The following is a 17000-nucleotide window of genomic DNA, read 5'->3' on the forward strand; positions in this document are numbered from 1 at the left end:
CATTTAAATATGTGTGTAAAAAACCAACAACAACAAAACCCCCATCTGCATGAAACCAAATTTGATATTCTCTCTCTCTCTTAATGTGATCCCATGAATTTCTTGCATTGTTGTGCCCCATGTACTAAAAGTCCCATGCAGAGAGCAAACAATAAAGCAGCAAGAAGACAGATGCTCTGCTAATGGGAAAGCAAGGAGAAGAGAGTCTGTGAGGGATTACAGGCAGCCTGGGGTTGGAATACATTATTAGCATAGCACCCAATTCAGAAATTAGTTTTCAGAATTAAATGCCTGAAGCACTTTGGCAAAAACTCCTGATCATCCCTCTCAAAAGCCCTTAAAGCATAAAAGAATATGAATCTCAAGTCGAGGCTGAGCAGTCACATTGGGCAACTTTGCAGGGCTGTACCACTGAATTGTAGTTTTTATGGCTTCATATCATTACCAGGGCAGCAACTGCCACACCTATTGAAATGTAACCCACTCTGTTTGCACAAACCTTTAGCAGGCTTTGAACATCCCCATCATGGAAGAAAATGGGACTGAATGAGATTCCAGAGTCTGTTTCCAGGGGGAAGGTTTGGTTTTGTTGAGTGTGTGGCAGCAGGGAAGTGCATCAGCCTCTCCTTGGGCACAGTGGGCGTGTGAAGGAGAAGCAGTCACATCTTGTCAAAGGTCTGGCATTGCCTAAGGTAGAAACTTTGGGTCCTGACACGTTTTTCAGGCATGTTATTTTCTGAATGTTTTTGCTTTTGAAAATCTTGTTGAGAACATCAAATTTTAAAAGACCCTGTGTAGACAACTAAGACTGGATATGGGACTGAGGGCAGACTGGAGAAATTTTTTCTTGTAATTGGTGGGGTTATCCTCCATGCATAACCGTTCATTATATGCTCAAAATTCATTGTTAATTTCTTTTAGATATATTGCACATTAGACAGAAGAGTTATAAACCCCAAGATTATCACAGGAGAACACTAGGAGCCCTAAATATTCAGGACAGAAGGGGACTTGTTTTCCTCTTACCTTTAAACAAAGACTCTTGGACAGAATCATTAGAGATTTATTTTTCCCATTTGATAATCAAAGTATAGTGGACAGCAAACAAAAGCTCAGCCAGCCAAGTCTTCTACTTTAATTTTTACTCTTCTGTTCTAACATTATTAACATACTTCTCAAGGCTTATTTAGTTTCCCCAGTCTTATTTTATCTAAGTATTATTGAGGAGCTTGACTACAAAGTCTTGATTCATGCACATAAACTGAGATTTTATTATCCTGGGAGAAGTTAAGGACAAGGTAAATATGGGAGAAAACAGTTGGGACCAAACTAAGAAATCGGGAAAAATAATACACCAGCTCTTCAAAATGCAGCTATTTTCTTTGCATCCTGGTAGCTAGCATCTTATTTCTAAGCCCTGGAAGCAACAGTAAAGAGTAACACTTCATTTTCAGCTTTGATTTTCAGAGCTATTCCTTTTATAACTTCTTTCAAAGTTTTTATATATGTTTAATGAGCATAATTAACATTTAGGAAAGTTCAAAATTAGGCTTCGTATTTTTCCTGGGTACAAGAGTGTCTGTAGACTTCTCAATGTATTGGTCTGTGTTCACATCATCTTACTGGTCTGCCATCAAAATATTATTTAAAAAACAAAACACCAAACTGGTACATAGGATATGCTTATGGAGTAAGGCAAAATTGAGCCCAGTATTGTTTGTGTGCTAAAAGAAATTGTATGTATAAAATATCATGTATATAGGAAGCATAGCTCTGATTTGGCTCCTCCACTAGAGCCTTGCCTGTCATTACTTCACTGTTTCACCTCTATTTCACGTCTCCAGATAGAGAGGGTGGGTTGGTGTGTGAAAAGCTCTTTCTCCCTCCAGCTACGTTACTAATGAAAGAAAACACAAGCCTGTAGAGCAAAATCTCTTGCAGTTACCTAGTTCATAACTCTGGGGAACCAGTGTTTCTTTCACCCAGCCATGCTAGGAACTCACCATCATGGATGCTCTTAGGTGTGCTGAGAGATAATAAAGAGGCCATTCTGCCTTGTCTGGAGCAAGTCACAACTTCTCTCTCATTGTACCCACAAGATTTGTGAAAGTTAATAATCAAGTGCTTCGAAGACAGAGGTTGTCAATTTTATTAGTGTTTTAAGACTTCATTTGCGAGCTCTGTTCCTAAATTTAAAAACTTATAACAGCCTGGTTTGAACTCTGCAAGTTAAGAACAAACAAAAAAATATAAAGAAAATAATCTGTTGCTTACCTTTAAACAGCAGTGTCTGTGCTGCTGGGATCTGAGACTGCTATCCTTTTCCAGTCCAAATAGATACAATGCACAAGCCGACTCCAAAGCCCTGATCTCAGTCAATCAGATCTCCAGTTTGTCTGGGATCAATCCTGTGATCAGAAAAGAGTACAGTAGTAAAGGACAAGCTCCCTGGGCCTGTGTAATAGTTTATTCCTGCTATCAGACTTACTGCCATTTGGCAAAGTCGTCTCAGTTGGGTAATACAGCTCTGGATGTATTTGACAAATAACAATTCTCTTGTTAAAAACAAGTCATGGTTTTAATTTATTAGGGTTAGTCATATGAAGAGTGATTTTATGTCAGCAAAACCTTTCTTTCTGACAGTGTAATGTATGACAATCTAGTTAGCAATAAATGACATTAATTTGACCACTATGCCATTCTGTTCCTGGGGAGTAATGTTTGCTCTTAATCAATAGCTGGGTAGGTGCTTTTTTGCATTCCTTATCAAATGACAGCCAGATGGTACTGGTAAATTCATTCCAGTGGGATTTTAGAATTAGCTGGGTTGCTACTATTGTTAATCCTCCTCTGTCTGTACCACCAGGAGCTACCCACCTGCTCACGGTCACCCCTGAGTTCACAACCTTAGGAAACAGTCAAGCCAGGGGTTACTCGGATACAGTGCAGCCAGGAAGCATCACAAGCAGTGAGACTTTTTTTCTGCATCAGTAAGAAGAAAAAAAGCAAACAAACAATATCTTGCAGAAATAGCCTGCTAGGACTACCTGCTTCTGGATTTGTTCCTCAACACCCTGGTCTCTTTTGATGAAGTTTCAAAGTTTCTTAAGACTGCATGAATTGTGTTCCTTAGTGTGTAGTGTATCTGGAGCTGTGACAGCTGCCATAGCATCATTTACTCACTTTTTCAGCCCATGAAAGTGTCTGGGAGAACTTTTCCTTCATAATCACTTTGCTGCATAGCAACAATAATTTTGTCTCCAACCTATTGATCTGAAATAACGTCAGCCCCTCACACCAATAATAAGGAGCTCTAGGCTGGGAACCACTGGCTTTTGAAGTGCAGGATGCTTAATCCCCACTAAATGAAGGGAGGAATGGAGCAAGCCATAAGCTCTGTTGGGCTGAGGCTCTGAGGGTGCATTAGGTGCCTGAGCCAATTAACCTGTGTTCTGGGAGAAGAGTCTGGTTTACAGTCATCCTCCCCATTGCCTGTCTTATCTTCTGCAACTGAAATACATTTCAGGTGAGCTTTGCTATGACCTTAATTGCTGAAATAAGCATCACTGTGCAATACCATACAAATAACTGGACACCCTCTAGCAGAATGAGTGCACACACAGCACTTCATTTATATGGGACTGCAGTGGGTGAGGGTAAAGTTCAGCCACTGCAAATACCAGTTTCAAAATTATGTGGTTAGAGTTCTTCAGGCGAATTCTATGAAATGCTTTTTGCCTGTAGGGTAGTTGTTTGATAGGTGAGTTGTCTAGACTGATAACCATGATAATTTTTTGTGTATGTCTAGCTACAGGGCTAAAGACAGACTTTGGCATCTGAAACAGGATTTGCTTTGTGGAGGGCAGTACAAAGCTAAGGTCAAAAACACCCCGAGCTTTGGTCCCAAGTGGGCAAAGTAATTCCCCAGTGTCATGCTCCACGCACCAAACCTGAGAGTGCTCTTCTGCCAGGCCCGCCCATCCTTCCCACTTCCCATCGCAGGCTGGAGCATGGGCTGAGAGTTGGGGTTTGTGTCATCTTTTTGAGGTACCTTATTGTAACTCATATTGTGCAGGGAGCCCACTCTTCAACAAACTGGATTGTTAGATTCCTCCCTGGTTAAAAAGCTTGGTATCCACAAGGCAGCTAAATCCTCCTTGGGCCTCTCTTCATTCTTTTAGCTTGTGTAAAGCACTGAGGAAAAGGTAGGTTGAAATTTTGAGGTCAGTAAGCATCTGTTACTGATGTGAGCAGAAATCAGGAGGTAAGTCTTACTTTATATTTGTTCGCAACGACAACAACCAAACGAGTGAATTCAAGATAATTCCATTATACTATACATGAACTCGCCAAATAGGCTTAAAAAATAAAAATCAATCTTAAAATAATACTGTTACATGGAAAATGTCAGTGTTGGCAGTGGATCAGAAGGTCAAGCTGGTATCTGAGCATGCTGGAAGAGCAGAGTGAAGGCTGCTGAGTCAGTGTCTCCTAGACCTGTTGTAGAGCTCACTGTCATACACAGCACAGGCTGGAAAATAGCACAGCATTGGCTTGGAATGTGTTCCTGAGCTAGTGGAATGGCTACTAATAATCCTTTCTTTTCTGTTGTTTGAACAGTATTCAGGTTTTCAGCAAACAGCAGACAAGTGCTTTGTTTGTGGACATCTCATAATGGAAATGGTAAGAGACCTTCATTTCCTAACCATGGGGCAGCATGCTTTTCATGTACTTTGGGTGAGATATTGTGCTTTTTCTCTAGTCAGGCTATCCCTGTGTCTTCACTCCTGTCAAGGTAATTTGTGGAGCTGAGGCAGTAAATAAACAAAAATACCTTCATGCTCTATTACTATTAAGTACAGTTGGTTGGGCCTCTTTCCTGCCTGAGATTATGGGAGGCTGTTGTTGTGCCACATGCCACTTAAAAAAAAAAAAAAAGAGGTAATTCTAATTCTAAGGGGGGAAATCCAGCACAGATTTTTATGAGAGTATGGTGAAGGAAGACAGAGGCTGTGCTCTGGAAGACAGTAGAATAGCAAGATTTCTGTCCAGTGGATGGAATCTGGACTAGAGAGGAGAGGGACATTATCAAGAGTCCTGAGATTTGTTGCCCACTCTGTGACTTCCTTTATTTATCTTCTGCCACTTTCTCCACATCAGTTAAAATGCATTATTGCCACTGGGATTTGTAGGGAGTCAGTAGTCAGAGTTACTTTTGTAATTAAAAAAAAAAAAAATCAAAGAGCTATGGGTTGGGCCAGATACTGCTGGCATTGTTTCAGTGAGTGAAAGCCAGAAGAATTTACTCTCTTTCTGAAGCAGAAATTCCCAAGCAAAATGAAGTAGCTTGCAGATTGAACAAGTGCAGATCATGTAGTACATCTATATTCCTCTCTGGAATGTACAGGAACCTCAGTATGCCCAACAGACAGAAGTAGCTATTGCATTGCAAACACAGAGGTTTGGTAGGAGCTGGAACCGAGGCTTTGCTAATGAGGATTCTGGCTCCTATCCTGGCACCACTGGTTGGACGAGGATATTGTTCGTTTTAGCCCAAGAGCAAATTTCTAGAGTTGTGTCATGCTGGGAGGGGGAGGGATATCCTGACTTGCATGCTTTGAGCTGGCCCTTAATTGCAGAATCCCAGGCAGGAGTCCACAGTATCTCAGTGGATCTCAGTAGCTGTAAGCTTGGCAGGTGCTTGTCTGCCTTTCTCCCATCAGCAAGCACACTCTGACAAAAGGAAGCTGCTCTAGGAGCTCTAGGAATTAAGCAGTCTTGTTTGGTCATTTCCTTTGTGTTCCCCCCTGGGAGTGCACAGACACCAAACGTGCCTGCACAGTAGTGATGCCCCTGAACAGCAAAGGAGCAGAGAGCTGCAGCCCCACAGGCCTGGGCTCGGCTGAAGCTGTTGAAGGCTGAAAGTGCAGTTGAATTAGGAGCTGTTCTATGCAAAAGGGTGACTGCACAACCAGCCCAGGCTAACAGCATGTGCTGCATAGCTGCCTAGACAGCAACATGGGATGCACAGGGATAGGGTGCTTCTGGCTAGGAACAGGATTGCAAACCAAGTGGAGTCTGATAGAGAGATATAGGGCTTCATTAATGGTGAAAAAAGGATTAAATTAAATTGCCTTTGTTATTTTTTTCTAATGTGCTACTTCTTAGTTCCTATTTATTTGCTCTCTATCCATAGAATCATCTACAGGACCATGACAGCTTGGCCTGTGGAGATTTTTCAGCCCCAGTTTATTAGCAGCTCCAACCTGAGCACTGCTGCTAGCAGATACTTTTTGAAATTGTCTTCCAAAAGTATTTTTTATACCTGAACTGTGTGCAATTGGTGCTATAGCCTGTTGAGAGCTGCTTGAAGATGATACCATGTCTCAGTGTTCCCAGAACCTTGTTCATGAGCTTGGTGCCTGCTCCTTGATGTCTTAGTACCTCACTGAGCATTACAGACAAGGATGCCTGGAGGGAGGGGATCTGTTCTGTAGCACTGTAGCTGAGACTTTCTTTGAAACCTTTAAAATGCAATAGGGAAGGTCAGCCTGAGAAAAGCCTGGGCAGATGGATGGATCTGTATCCAAACATATGGATACAGATGGGATTTTAACAGAAATTGATGGGGGTGGGGAGGTCTATGACAGAGTTGTAACCAGTCAGTAACTGTGGTAATTAGGAGTCTTAAGTTATACAGGGACACCAATTTATTTACTTGTTCTGTTATTTTATTTTTTCAGTAATGACTGGTTTTGATTCTGTCTGTCACAGCCTGTTAAGTTTTGTGAATTAACTCTGTATCCCAGTAACTTGTATTTGGCTGCAACAGATTTTCCAAGAAGTGGTCTCTGAAGCCGTTTTTAATTTCTGTTGGCAGTACTGGCCTTGCAGAGCTAAGACTGATGGGGGTTAGCCTGATTCTCACAGTTCTCTGTCTTTATTGGGAGCCTACTGAAACCCACTGAAATAAGCAAGTTGATTGTTTTAAAAGGCCCCTTGCTGACAGAGCTGCAGAGTGGTAATTTCATCCTGAAGTGCTTTTCTCACTGCCATTAGTAAGAATCAGGCATATCAGTCGAGGGGGGGGGAGAGGATCTGATGTAGTCATGCATCCACTTATTTTGCTGTTTTCCTCTTAAGATCCTACAGGCCCTGGGAAAGTCGTACCATCCAGGCTGCTTCCGCTGCGTGGTGTGTAACGAGTGCTTGGACGGAGTCCCCTTCACTGTAGATGTGGAGAACAAAATTTACTGTGTCAAAGACTACCATACGTGAGTATGCAAACCCACTGCATGCTTGGAAACATTATAGCAGTTAAACACTGTGTAGCAGATGAGCAAGGTTGTTCCCCTTTGTTCAGATGTCCTTTGAGTGCTAGTCTCACATGGTGCATTTGTAAAATATTTTAAAGCTTTATTAAAACAACTTCATGGGCCCAGTGCAGCATCAGTGACCAGATGAGTTTGAAGATAAAGTTGTGTCAGAAGATAGACTTCTCCGGTGGCTGTTACTCTACTTCTTTCAGAACTTCTAATACTAATGAGATCAAGCTAATTCTGTGAGTGGTGGTAGGTTCTGCTGGGCCTGTCTAAGAGCTGAGGCTCTGGTAGTCCATGACACTGGTGAGTGTAAGCTGGGTTACCCAAAACTGGATGGTAGACATGTAATTAAGAGATAGTGTTAGAATTATTTTAGCCTTACCTGACAAAATGTTTATGGTTTAAGTGATTTTGGATGCTTTTCTGCTCCCACTCCAAGGCAACATGAATGCTTCTAGTGGAGCTAAGCTTAGCTCCACTCATCTTATGCAGCAAGAATAAATGACTCAGAACTCAACCCTATTGGTACCAAATTGACCACATAACAAGGATAGAGAGAATGCTTGCTCAGTGATAGTCATAAAATGCAACTGTGAATAAAATAAGACCATTTGATGTCTGTTTATTTTAAGTCGATCATAGACACAATCAGCCCTTATTTAGCATGGTTATGTCTTCTGATGTCAGATGGTGACAGTCTGCAAGTCAGGAGCTGCTTTGCACTCAACGCAGCCACTCTCTGGAAGAATTTGAATGGCTTAATGGGTGGGGGAAGGTAAGAGAGAGGACATGTGTGAGAAGAGAGCTGGATTCACTACACCTAGAGACTGGGAAAACCTAAGCAGTAAAGCAGGGGTAGATCAGCCTCTTCAAAATCTCCTTTTTCCTGGATATCAAACATTTAGAGGTGTTTCAAATACCATATATCTGTATTTTGTAAAATGCAAGAATAACTCTCTTTCTACCTTTTGAAGAAGCTTTACATGTGATTTGAACATTTTTTCTTGCACCTCAGGGTTTTTGCACCAAAATGTGCTTCCTGTAACCAGCCAATCCTACCAGCACAGGTACGTGTTAATGTGCACACACTCTTCAGACCAAACAGCTGTTGGCTTATGAACACTTTCTAAAAACACATTAGATGCTTTTCCTCCCTCTTTGAGAATCTGTGCTATGTCAGATACTAAATTAAATACAGCTCAGTAATAATGTCACTCCCAAACATTCCCAGAGGTGGTAATAGTCATACTAGTTATGCAGCATAGTACTTTGTATCTTTAGGGTGCTTTCCAGGTCTTAATTACGCTGTTGTAAATCTCATCTAATTGAAAGGCCTGACTGAGGCTCCAGGAACAACCCAAGAAGTAAAGCCCTATTTATTTTTAGAATCCCCCATTAGCTCAAGTAGCAATTTTCCTTGTCTGCTAGGTTTGCATTTCTGATGGGGATCTGTTAAGATGCCCAAGCTTGAAAAGATACCTGAGGGTTACCCTCACCCTGTGAAAAGACCACACAGTTTGTCCTGCAATGGCAACATAATGAAAATGCTTCAAGAGGTGGAAAAGGCAGCAGAAAAGTTGGCTAAAAGGGAACCCAGGTGAATGACATGCTTGCAACCTCAGCCTGTCCTGACAGTGTAGTTAGCATGGTAAGAGCTCTGCATTAGACATGCCCCTTCTGCTGGCCTGCAGTCCTGCTCCCTTGTGCTCGGATGGGTGCAGGATCCTCTGAGTTCCTATTGCTGAGGTCAATGGCAGCTCATTTGTAAGCCAGGGCCCCAGTGCCTCCCTCCTTTTTCTCTTGTCATGTTTATAGAGCCAGAGCATGCATCCTGTAGTCTGCTGTGCCCCAGTAAAGCCCATGGCTGGAGCCTCACAGCATGCCTGCCTCCATCAGTGCATGTTACTCTGTCATTATTATTTCTGTTAAATGGCCAAGTCTCACATAATTAAAAAACCTTATAAAAGCTGAGCCAGAACTGCTTAACCTGGTGATGGAATGTGACGAGAAAACATGTAAATTTCACTGGATTTTTGTCTTACAAAATTACTTTTTAAAAAGAGAAAAAGGAAAAAGAAAAAGAAAAGCAAAGCAGTCTGGCTGCTGACTCACCTAATAGCTGGCAGGATAGACTCCACATTCTTTCCCATGGAGGTTTCTTAGGTTAGTTCAAGTCTAGCAGTGCAGGCAGTAACTTGCCCACAGCTTCTCTCAGACATGGTCTATGTTATACCTGATGCTCTAACCACACCTGGAACTGGAAACAATGCAAGGCAACGAATTTAATGAGCTCTGTCTTCAGAGGCTTCAGAGGGGATCAGGGAAAGAGTCTGGGAGGTGACAAGAAGGGTATGGGCTGCTCTGCAGGGCCTGGGGCTCAGCCAGAAATTACACAACTCCACTGCATCCACCCTCTCACTGAGGTTTTGGCCTGTGCACATAATTACCTGCCAGACTGGTATGTAAATCCCTATGGGGTACATACAGTGACATGTGCACGTGCAAAATAGCTGTGCAGCATATGGTTTGAGGGGAATACAAGTCCTGGAAAATTCAGGCCAGGATGTCTACAAGGAAATGTTAGATCAGCAGGTCCTAGTCTTTGGCTGGTACCTTTCAGATCTTGGGTACCCTTGGAAAACTGTTTGATTTCAAGACTAATTTGTCCCTTGAGGATGATATTTTTTGGCTACGCTTCTCAAATGACCTCTACAGCTTTGATATGTCAGACAGCCCTGATGATGATGAACAGCAAAAAAATCCATACAATGTTGCTGCACCAGAGGGGGAGGACCCTTAGTGGTCAAAGAGCTATGCTCTGCAGAGGAAGAAACAGGTTTCCAAAGCAATGGGTTGGGTACTGACAGAAGACTGAGAAAACATTACTTACAAACACTCTTACCTTCTCTCTGCTTCCCCAACAGGGCTCTGAAGAGACCATCCGGGTGGTGTCAATGGACAAAGACTACCATGTGGAGTGCTATCACTGTGAGGTAAGCACCAGGCACCAGCCAGCCCACCCCGTGGCCAAGCTCAGCTAATTGAAGCATTTTAGAGAGCTGTACTTCCCTTCTCCTTCTTCTCCCATCTATTGCTTTGTGCAGGCTTCAGCTAAAGATGACAGCTCCCTCCCCTTCTCTCTCAGGCTATTGACTTTATATTAGAATGTCCCAATGGGGGTTTCAGTTCTGTTTCATTATTCATTTCTCCCTTCTCCTTCCAGTTTGAGGCAAGTCAAGCTGCCTCTACATCTTCCCAGAATGGCAGAGTGCATTTATGTACAGAAATCAGGGGGTTAGCCATGTGTTAACAGGGGTAGATAACCCTGTTAACCCTGCCTTGTGGTCTCAAATCAGCTTCTCAAACTGTACATGATGTCTCCAAATACTGCTGGAAATGTAAGTGCCAGTATTTTGGGGTATTCACGTGGAGACTTGTGCAAAGTCTATGACCACTTAGACATTGAAATGCTGTTAATGTTGTCATCCACTGGTGGTCAGTTTGGAAACTTGGCATTTCTTCTGTGTCATCTCTTTCTTGTACAACCACTTAACTTCTGCTGAGAAGCTCAAGCTGGTAAGCAGATGAATAGAACCCCATTCTAAACCCCAAATCCACTGAGAAGGCAAACTTTCTCATTGCAATTGTGGAGAGGGAACAAGGTGTGAACGCCGCACATCTGTAAGGTTTCTGGGACTGTTAAATGTTACCAAGCAACTGAATTTTAAATCTTAGATAAAGGAATATAAAATTATTATGTAACATACAGGAACACACAGAAAACTACCTTGGCAGAAACTTTGATTAAAGCCTCCCTAAATTAACTCTCCAGTTTTAAAGTCACTTTTAAAAATCCCTTTCATCCTTGTTTCAGCATTGTAAAATTTGAGGATTTTAACTTGAGCTATAAAAGCTGAAAAATCATACTTTGTGTCAAATTAAACAGTTTACATCAGTTTTCAATACTAAAATGACTTGTATGCCCAACTTGTTAAGTTCTGGTTAACTGCACAGATACATATTCAGAATCTCTGGTTTGTCAGGACAGAGCACAGTAACAGTTTGTAAGCATTTATCATACCTAAAACACCAAATCCTAGCACAAAACTACCATTACTTTCAATGTCATTAAAATTGTAATGATGACAACTGAAAACCAGGATTATCTCTGTTGCAGTTTGCATAACAGTCAGCAGGCAGGATCATTGTTTGTGGTTTTTTTAAGTCTCTGTTCCTCCACTATTTTTCACTCATGTTGTCTGTGTAGTTAAATGTTGGTCCCAGAGGTACATATTTCTACTAGAGATGGACCAAAGGCCTTGAAGTTTTTAATTTATTTTTGTTCCATATGAGAGAAAGTGTAGCCATGCTTCTGAAGTAAAACATGTCTCATCTCCTCCTCTTCCCCACTCCTGTCCTTCACTACTTATTTTACTTATATTTACTTATTTTACTTATATTACTTCCCCACTTCTTGCATGCTTCCTCATTGCAGAATCAGCTCCTTCTTCTTTCTAAATTCTTTCAGGTTGCATATGTCAGGGTCAGTTCTTGACCTATTTTTGTCTGATTTGCATCAGTGTTTATTAGATGAAGAACAGACAAGAATGGAAAACACTGGAAAAAAAATGCTGTGTACTATAGACTGTCCTGTTGAATTTCAGTGGTGTCATTTTGCATAATATGAGATAGTCAGAGTCCACCTGCCAAAAACTCTTGAGCTTGCTGGCTTTGGAGGCATGGGAGGGAGCTGTCAGGCTTATGCAGGGTAGATCACCATTGTTGTGAGAAGACTTACCTGAATCACTTGCTAATCCAGGATGTATGTTTCTTCTAGGACTGTGGCTTGCAGCTCAATGATGAAGAAGGCCATCGCTGTTACCCATTAGAGGGCCACTTGCTCTGCCACAGCTGTCACATCAGGCGCCTTAACATTAAACTGCCATCACATCCACCCCCGAGCTACCCAATGCATGTCACAGAACTCTGAAAGACATTTCCATTACCAATAAGCAGTTTGAAAGAGAAGAAAAAAAAATGTAAACTTTACTTTCTTGTTCCCTTAAAGATGAGATTCCAGTAATAAGCATCTAAACCAGCTATTTATTTTTTAAATCAGAGGTGAGGGGTCCTTTTCAGATCTTGTACATATGCGTTCTTTTATCTAGATGTTTTCACTGAGACACTGTCTACTTGAACACATAATTCACCACTTAACTGCAAGGGTAAATGGCAGCATTTCTGAAAAAAAAAAATAAAAATGGTACAAAGGGCTGTTCTGCACTTCCTACTCACTTTGCTTCAGTGGAGATTTCACTCAAGTAAGGAGTGTAGAACTACTTTCCAAAAGTTAGCACCTTATCATATTGCAGCAAGCATGATAAGATAAATGCTAGCATTTTAGCTAGTTTTGTTGAATTCTGGTCTTAGAGAATACAGTAGCACATTTTTTAAAATACAGATTCCCAGAAATAGTGAATAGAAAGAAAACAAGTATTTCTAGCAATGACAGTTGTCAGCATGGGTTAAATAATGGCATTCTGTGAACAAGTGTCAGGCCAGCTTTTACAAAGTTTCACAGTCATCCAAAGACTATTTCACTTATAAAGAAACATGGCAAGCATCTCTCTCTCATAAAAATATGTCCAAAAGAATGGCACATGCAGGGTCAAAGTAACAGACCTCTGTAGTTGCTTGCCAGATACAAATGTAGCCATGGTTTAAAATTGCATTTATATCAATTCAATGATTTGGCACTTAGTAAAGAACTCATCTTTTAAAACTGTATTTTGTTTAATAGGGTTAGCAGCCCCTTCCTATACAGAGGTACACCTGTCTTGATACTACTTGTTTTATACAAGACTTAATTTGTTACCAACTGCTTTGTGATTGTATGTTGATACATCATTAAAAAAAGAGGGGGGCAGTGGTTTTTGTATTGTCTTTTCAGCTTCGTGTTCTTTTCTAAGTACTGATTATGGTGATTGTCTTAATTGGAAAACAAAGTACAGTTTAACAGAAACAATCATTTAAAACATTGGTATTTTATAACAAGTATTAGATGTACATAGAATGTACACACTTTCATATTTTGCATAAGCTCTTACAGTAACCTCAGAGCTCTGGGGAAATGTATGTCTTCCATATAGGAAGTTAGACGAATCTTTTTTATGATTTGTTTTCTACCATGTGTTGATGATTTACATGCAAATCACACATCTGTATGTTTTAAAAAATTCCTGGCCTTCTCATGAGAATTGATCCAGCCTTCCTGAATTTATATTTTAAATAGATCCATCATTGCTGTCTTCAACTGTATCCAAAATTACAATAAAATAAAATTCTTCTGCTCCAGAGGAAGTGGAAATACCAGGTCAGATTCTCCACGTGTGTAAATTGGGACATTTCCATGCCAGTTCTCACCATGTCAATAATAGAATCTGACCAATCTATTTGGAAATGATCCTATGTTAAATTCAGCATGCAGACAGATGAAATTACTTATTTGGCAATACTATTGCAGTTTAGTTTCTTATGCTCTGTTGGTTTTTTTAAAACCATTTCTGGTGCTCTTGAAAAGTACAAAAAGCATCCAATGGACAACACCATCGCAGTTTAGTTTCTTATGCTCCATTGATTTTTTTAAAAAGCCATTTATGGTGCTCTTGAAAAGTATAAAAAGGTATCCAATGGACACTTAATTCCTAAATGGAATAATTAACTCCCAGAACATTTCGATAATCTGGAATTTCCTTTTGGGAGAAGAGAGGGAATAGGAAAAATTCCTGTGAACTATTTTTTCTGTTAGTAAAGAACAAAAGGTATGTTTCCTGAACTTTTGCCAAAATTCCATTGGCCTAGATTAACCCATCCTACTGAATGCTCCTTGGGAAGTCAGATGCTCCTTTAAAAAGCTATTTCTAATTAATACATACTAGTTTATAATTAACATATTTAATGTGATAGCCATGTTTTAGAGGAATTATAGTGCAACTAGTACCCTGTTTCTACAATGTGACTTAAAGAGGCCAGGCCTGCAAAAGAGAGGACAGTGGGTGCATGCACAGTTTCTGCATTTGCAAACAATTACCTCTGTGTCCACAGTCACCAGCCCAGCCTCAGAAGGAATTGGAAGCACCTGAACAGCAAATGCTAGAAAAGGGGGAAAAAAAAAATAGTTTTAAATTGGATTGTGTGACTAGGTCACTTCCTTCAGATTATTAGCAGCATGGAGCATACCAGAGCTTCAGGATAAACTTTTAGCATCAGCTGTACCATAATACTTTTTCCATTTAAGGAACCTGCTTTGGAACCCATTTAGCTTTGAAGCATTTTAGTTGCTTGTCATTAAAATATCTATTAAGAACCCAAATTTAGAAAACAATCATTAAAATACATGAAGGTTTGAGTATGTTTCTGTGAGCATGTCATCCTATAACATGACTTTGCTGTATTGGTAAAGATGCTTTGCTTTGCCAGTGTAGAAGAAAAACCTTCAAAAATCACAGGAGAAATGGTGTAAGTTCAGCCAGTACCTTCCTTTTAGCACTTTGCCTCCTTCAGTGGCAAGCTTAGGTTCCACTCCAACTATCTAATATATACGTACCATATCTTTTCTTCTGTTTACAAAATGAGTGTACTGTAGAACAGAATAATTTTAACTTAATTTCACAAGTTAATTTGTCTCGGTATCTTGTAGTTCTACTTAGCTCCATTGTGTTAAGTATCGTCATGGTAAAAAAATCAAAAGGTACTATTGCAATACAGAATAAGCAATTCCTTTAAAACCAGAAAGCAGCAGTTCTAGTTATTTTCTATAGACAGGTGCATTCCATCACTGTATAATGAAGTATGGCTTTGTTTTTCCAGCATTCAGAATGAAAACTGGAGCTTGAGTGAAATTGGCCAGTTTTGCTGGAGGTTTGGGTTTGTTTTGGTTTTTGTTTTTCCCCTAAAGAAAGAGAGAAATAAAAGCAAATCTAAAATAATGACATTCTGTCCTCTTCAGTGCTAGTGACAGTTTCTGCACATTGTGCCTCTCCTGTCTGGGGAACTAGATAAAGCTTCTTTTAATGATTTTCTTAAAGGAGCATTCTTACGTTAAATCACTTCAACACAGATAGATAGAAATTTTCAAGAGTTCCTTTTATGATGTGATTGATCTTCAGAAGCCTTTGATGTACTTTCAGAATATTTCCATAAAGTTAAAACAATACCAAGTCGTTCTCACTTGAATCAGGACTACACCTTTCCATTTTGGTAAGGAGTCTTGCAAAGGCCCTACAGGACCAAGCTGTTGTAGGCGATTCAGAGTCTCTTGTGCACTGGAGGATGTTTTCCAAAGAAAGGACCAAAATAATTATTTGAAAACAAATCAAAAGAATGCACTCAGATAACTGAGTTTTCAGAGAGGGTTTTTTGGGTTTCTTTCCTTTTCCTTTCACTTGTGTGCACGTGTGTGTATATATTTTGTAAGATGGAGCTTCAAAAAGAAAACATGGTTAGAGGAGCTCTTTAAGACCAGAAATTCCAGAGTAGTTAAGTAAACCAAAGCTCTAAAGGAGACAAAAGCTGCTTTCTTGTGTTTCAAGAAAAGTTTAAAAGTTTGTGATTCATCCTGTAACTAATGGCATAACTAGAGTATATAATTTGACTTAAATTAAGTTTTCATTTGAGAAATATTTTCATTTTCTTTAAAAGAATATAGTTTTCTTCCAAGAACTTGGACCAGCGTTGATTTTTATTTTGTAGGAAATATATAAATTCCCAGTTTGTATATCATGTAACTAGTTTACATGCTGAAAATATACATTAGTTTAACTATTTTTGTATATATATCCTTGTAAAACCTTTCAATGTGCTTCTGTCTTTTAGTCTTAAGAATTACTTGTGTTTTTGTGTTTCAGTGTTTGATTCCCTTGATTGTTGAAGAAAAAAATTGGGAAATGTAGATTTATTTATCTAAAGAAGAAGCTACTTGCTATCATCCTAAGTTATTTAATATTAAAGTCAGAAGTTTCATTTAACCTTAGATGCTATAATCTGCTTTTTTCAATAAAGACATTTTGTAGTCATCTTTGATTTTGTAGTTTGTTGCATATAAGTAGTTTATATTTTAATCCAGGTGGGAACTAAAACCATTTTCAGAAGACCTTTGTATTGCCTACAGAAATGCCTAACTGATTAATTGATTGCAGCTGCATTCATGAAAGATTTTTGGTCCTCCAGTGCAAGTGTTACTAATTAAGGTCTAAAATATGCCCACAGCTAATGTTTTGCAGCTGCACTTAGAAAAGAATTTAGCCACTCTGGCAATTTTTAATTAAGCTGTAACCAGTCTGGCTAGTTCACATGTATGACTGTCAGTATGGAGGAACACTTCCTTTGCAAGGCTCCCAGTATTTTTTTGAGTTCCAGAAGCTAAATACTTGCCTGAGCTATGAACTTGCATAACTTCAAGCACTTGGACCTTGACTTGAGGAATTTTCTCCATTTCCTTGCTAAGTCACAGTAAATCGGAAACCATGGGCAGAGCTCTGATAGAATCAAAAAGATGTTTAATGTATTTTACCTTTCTGAAGCTCTTTGCCACTTTCTTGTCTTCAGCTTCATGGCACAGATAGGAGCTCGGTCACATTTACCTTCTGCTCTCAGTGGCCCTGCAAGAGCAGCTGTGGC

The 17000-nt window shown here is 39.9% G+C and overlaps 1 protein-coding gene and 1 long non-coding RNA gene across 4 annotated transcripts in view; one reads left to right on the forward strand and one right to left on the reverse strand.

Moving 5' to 3' along the window:
- Nucleotides 1-16396, forward strand: part of WTIP (WT1 interacting protein) — a 79567-nt gene extending 63171 nt beyond the window's left edge. For both annotated transcript variants that reach the window (XM_071756723.1, XM_071756724.1), the window contains 5 exons: nucleotides 4621-4683; nucleotides 7144-7274; nucleotides 8338-8389; nucleotides 10247-10315; nucleotides 12160-16396. In XM_071756723.1, coding sequence (XP_071612824.1) covers nucleotides 4621-4683; nucleotides 7144-7274; nucleotides 8338-8389; nucleotides 10247-10315; nucleotides 12160-12312 — 468 coding nt within the window. In that variant the 3' untranslated portion in view covers nucleotides 12313-16396. The remainder of the gene's footprint in view (nucleotides 1-4620; nucleotides 4684-7143; nucleotides 7275-8337; nucleotides 8390-10246; nucleotides 10316-12159) is intronic.
- On the reverse strand, nucleotides 8000-12206 carry LOC139802000 (uncharacterized). Of its 2 annotated transcripts, none has more exons than XR_011728449.1 (3): nucleotides 12121-12206; nucleotides 9435-9579; nucleotides 8000-8059 (listed from the first exon to the last, which is right to left on the reverse strand). It is a non-coding gene; the product is annotated as an uncharacterized lncRNA (long non-coding RNA). The 2 variants fall into 2 exon arrangements; XR_011728448.1 differs by lacking the exon at nucleotides 12121-12206 and adding an exon at nucleotides 10225-10326.
- Nucleotides 16397-17000: the final 604 nt, after the last annotated feature.

This window comes from Heliangelus exortis, chromosome 13 (genome assembly GCF_036169615.1).
Source record: "Heliangelus exortis chromosome 13, bHelExo1.hap1, whole genome shotgun sequence".
Lineage (NCBI taxonomy): Eukaryota > Metazoa > Chordata > Aves > Apodiformes > Trochilidae > Heliangelus > Heliangelus exortis.